This window comes from Nannospalax galili, unplaced genomic scaffold (genome assembly GCF_000622305.1).
Source record: "Nannospalax galili isolate Female #2095 unplaced genomic scaffold, S.galili_v1.0 scaffold286, whole genome shotgun sequence".
In the NCBI taxonomy this organism is placed as follows: Eukaryota; Metazoa; Chordata; class Mammalia; order Rodentia; family Spalacidae; genus Nannospalax; species Nannospalax galili.
Window position 1 is genome coordinate 2,443,614 of NW_008359442.1, and position 3,324 is coordinate 2,446,937.

At 39.2% G+C, this 3,324-nt stretch overlaps 1 protein-coding gene across 2 annotated transcripts in view; it reads right to left on the reverse strand.

Moving 5' to 3' along the window:
• The window catches only part of Eml6 (EMAP like 6), a 332,332-nt gene that overhangs the window by 190,285 nt on the left and 138,723 nt on the right, over positions 1-3,324 (reverse strand). For both annotated transcript variants that reach the window (XM_029558630.1, XM_017795582.2), the window contains exon 4: positions 3,205-3,303. In XM_029558630.1, coding sequence (XP_029414490.1) covers positions 3,205-3,303 — 99 coding nt within the window. The remainder of the gene's footprint in view (positions 1-3,204; positions 3,304-3,324) is intronic.

Genomic DNA, 3,324 nt, shown 5'->3' on the forward strand with positions numbered 1-3,324 from the left:
TATACGTGCATTCTCATTCTCTTTTAATTTGGTATTTGGACCCAGAGCTAGGCCATGTGGCTAGGATCTCTAGTAACAACCTCTCACTAGACAAACAATCTATGCCTAACTTTAAAACCTAATAAAGCAATAGGGCACAGTCAATTAAACTCAGACAAGTCATATGTCATTTCGTAGTGCTAAAAGAAAGGGTTTAGATAAATTAAAAATCGTATGTGTATGACTGTATTGCCTGAATGCATGCAAGTGCACCCATGTTGTGCAATGCTCATGGAGGTCAGAAGGGGGCATCAGACCCCTCCTTGACCTGGAGTTATAGCTGGTTGTTAGATGCCATGTTGAGTGCTGGGAATTGAACCTGGGTCCTCTGTAAGAGCAGCCAGTGCTCTTAACTGCTAAGCCATCACTCCAGCTTCTAGACAAGTTAAATTTAATAGCATTTAAATGAGCAAAGAACTATTTGCAAACTGGGAGGTTCCCAGAAGCAGGAGAGACTGAGAGCTCCACTCTACAACATGGACAGGCACAAGCATGAAGCACAGTACAGCAGTCCTACCAACAGCTTGGTGTTCCCGCTTGGCATGTGTCTCATTTAGGCATGGTTCTCTGCCTGTGATTGGCCGAAGCTTTGCTGCTGTGATTGGTTGACATTCAGCTATTTGTTACAAAATTACATTCTAAAATCAAGTTTTTCGTTTATTTGCTTTCCAAGGTAGTAGAAATTCCCTCTATATACAGGGCCTCAAAGCATAGAGGAAGGCTCAACCAAATTTGATTTAATAGGAATTTAACAACCTGATGAAAACACTTCATACTACTATTAGTCTTTTTTCCAAATAGCCTTTTACCAGTTGAAAGTGTTTACAACTTTAATCTTCAATATTTTTCCCATGGTAATGGGTCCACAAGTCTTGACATATAACATATTAATTCATATTAAACTTCAGAAACAGAAATAGTAATTTCAGAATAACTTGGATAAAATACTGTGTTTTCAATCAAACTAAGTATGGCGTCACAATTTTGTGTAATGGGTTGTACAAATGACTTTTGTAAAATGGACAGAACGAGGCTGGAGAAATGGCTCAGCAGTTAAGAGCATTGATTGCTCTTGCAGAGGACCCAGGTTTGATTCTCAGCACCTATATGTTGACTAACAACTATCTGTAACTCCAGTTCCATGGGATCCAATGCCCGTTTCTGACCTCTGCAGGCATTTCATGACACGGGTGCATTTACACACATGCAGGCAATACACTTAAGCACATAAAAAAATAATAATGAAATGGACAGAATCTGGACTGATGACTTTTAATTAACCTTGGCAAACTCAATGAACCATGTGTTCTAATAGCCTGGGAATCTAACAGTCCTTGGAACCTCTATTTGCTAGTTCCCCCCACCCCCCAAAAAAAGAATAATGTGGGCATGCTTGAGAAATAACATATCAAAGCTCTGAAAGACAGCACATCCATCTTCATTGAAAACATGAAGAGAAAGGATGCCTGACGTTGTGTGTATGAAATATTCTAGAACCAGAGATAAAAAGGCAAGACTGTCTGATAAGATAAGGGTGGACCCAAACCTGTACTTCCCCAACTGAAGCTGGAGAAATCATTTTGAAAAAAATCATGGGTGAGGCCTGACTCAAAGACAGAGTTCCATACACAGATCCAGCAGCACAGTTCCAGAGCATAGACAGTTCCAAGAGATATCTGGGGGAATGAAGGTTCTGCGACTTCAGGCCCACTCTTAAAAACTAAACTTATGAGTCAGGTAATAACTTATGAGTCAGGTAAGGTAACTTATGAGTACAGGCATGCTGTACTGGGTCTCAAGTCCACTTTTTGTGATCATTGGAAATTCCTGTACTGATCCAGTCCAACTCACCTTACCTCATAGGATATGTGTGATGAAATCACAGCGTAAGCAAACAAGGTAGCATCTAAAAGCTAAGCATCCCAATACTTCCAACCTAAGAATTTCATAAGTACTGTTACGGCTTGGGCATGAAGCATCACCCCAGAGGCTCATGTATTGGACTTCTGGTCTACAGTTGGCAGCACTAATGAAAAGTGACTGGATCATGGGGGCTGCTAATCTCATTATCTATTGATGAGTTCCCTGGGGAAGAGTTTATTAGTCAGTAGAGCCTGGTTGGAGGAAGTGAGTCACTGGAGTGTGTGCCTTTGAAAAGTCTATAACTTCTTCTTCATCCCTTGCCCTATTTCTGTTTCCTGGTTGTAATGAGTGAGCAACTTTTCCCTGCCAAGCCCTTCTGTCATGAATGTACTGCCTCAGTACAGGCCCCAAAACATGTAGCTCAGAAAGCCTGGACTGAAATCATGAGCCAAAATGGTATTTCTTTTGTTTTCTTAGGTATTTTGTCACAGCAGTAGAAAAACTAACACAAGTACAAAGTTAGGTTCAGTAAGATTCAAATTATTGAGGGTAGAGCCCTGGTGTCAACCAGGCTGTAACAGCTCCTAGGGCTCTACATACTCAGTTACTGTTAAGAACCACATCAAAGGTGCTTCAGGCCTTTTCCAACACTTGCGTTCTATTGCTAGTCATTCCTGAAGGGGAATTTGCAGCTACTGTGAGGTTCCGTTATCCTACAAATGTACTGTTATAAATATTTTTCATAATTCATACTAAACAAGATAATGAATTTGATGCTTCTTTAGGGCCTCATTCTATATGGACACTGCATAAAAATATAAAACAATTAGAAATTCTAAGTAAGATATTCATGTAAATTCATATGCCAGAAAACAAGACAATAAAGTCTATGAACGACAGTACAGAAATAGCTTTCTGACAAGTTAACATGCTGCTTTGTCCTTTATCTTGCTAGCTCTGACCAAATGGAATTACCATTTCTGATCATACTGCGATTGGGATGACAAACAAGTTTACATTCAACATTGTCAAATGCACCAAAGGATCACAAGTCAAAATGCAAACCCTTATAATCATGTTTTTGTGAATATTTCCTAACAACTCTTTCCAGGTGTCAATGAATACATTTCAACTATACATATAACAACAGTTAGCTGTTAACCATAAGTACATAGTATGTTTAGAAGTCAAATATGTAAGGAAAAAATACCTATTCACAACAAATTTATTTTTAAAAGACATAAAATCACAAATACTCCACAGTTCTGAAATCTGCATAATTTGAGCTGATGAAGGTCTTACCCGGTCAGAATGGCCTGTGGCTGAGGCCAGAAGTTTTCCCTTCCTCCAGTCCCAAATACAGACTGTATTTTTGGCATCCAATCCTACAGAGGCTAAACGCTAAAAAAAAAAAAAAAAAAA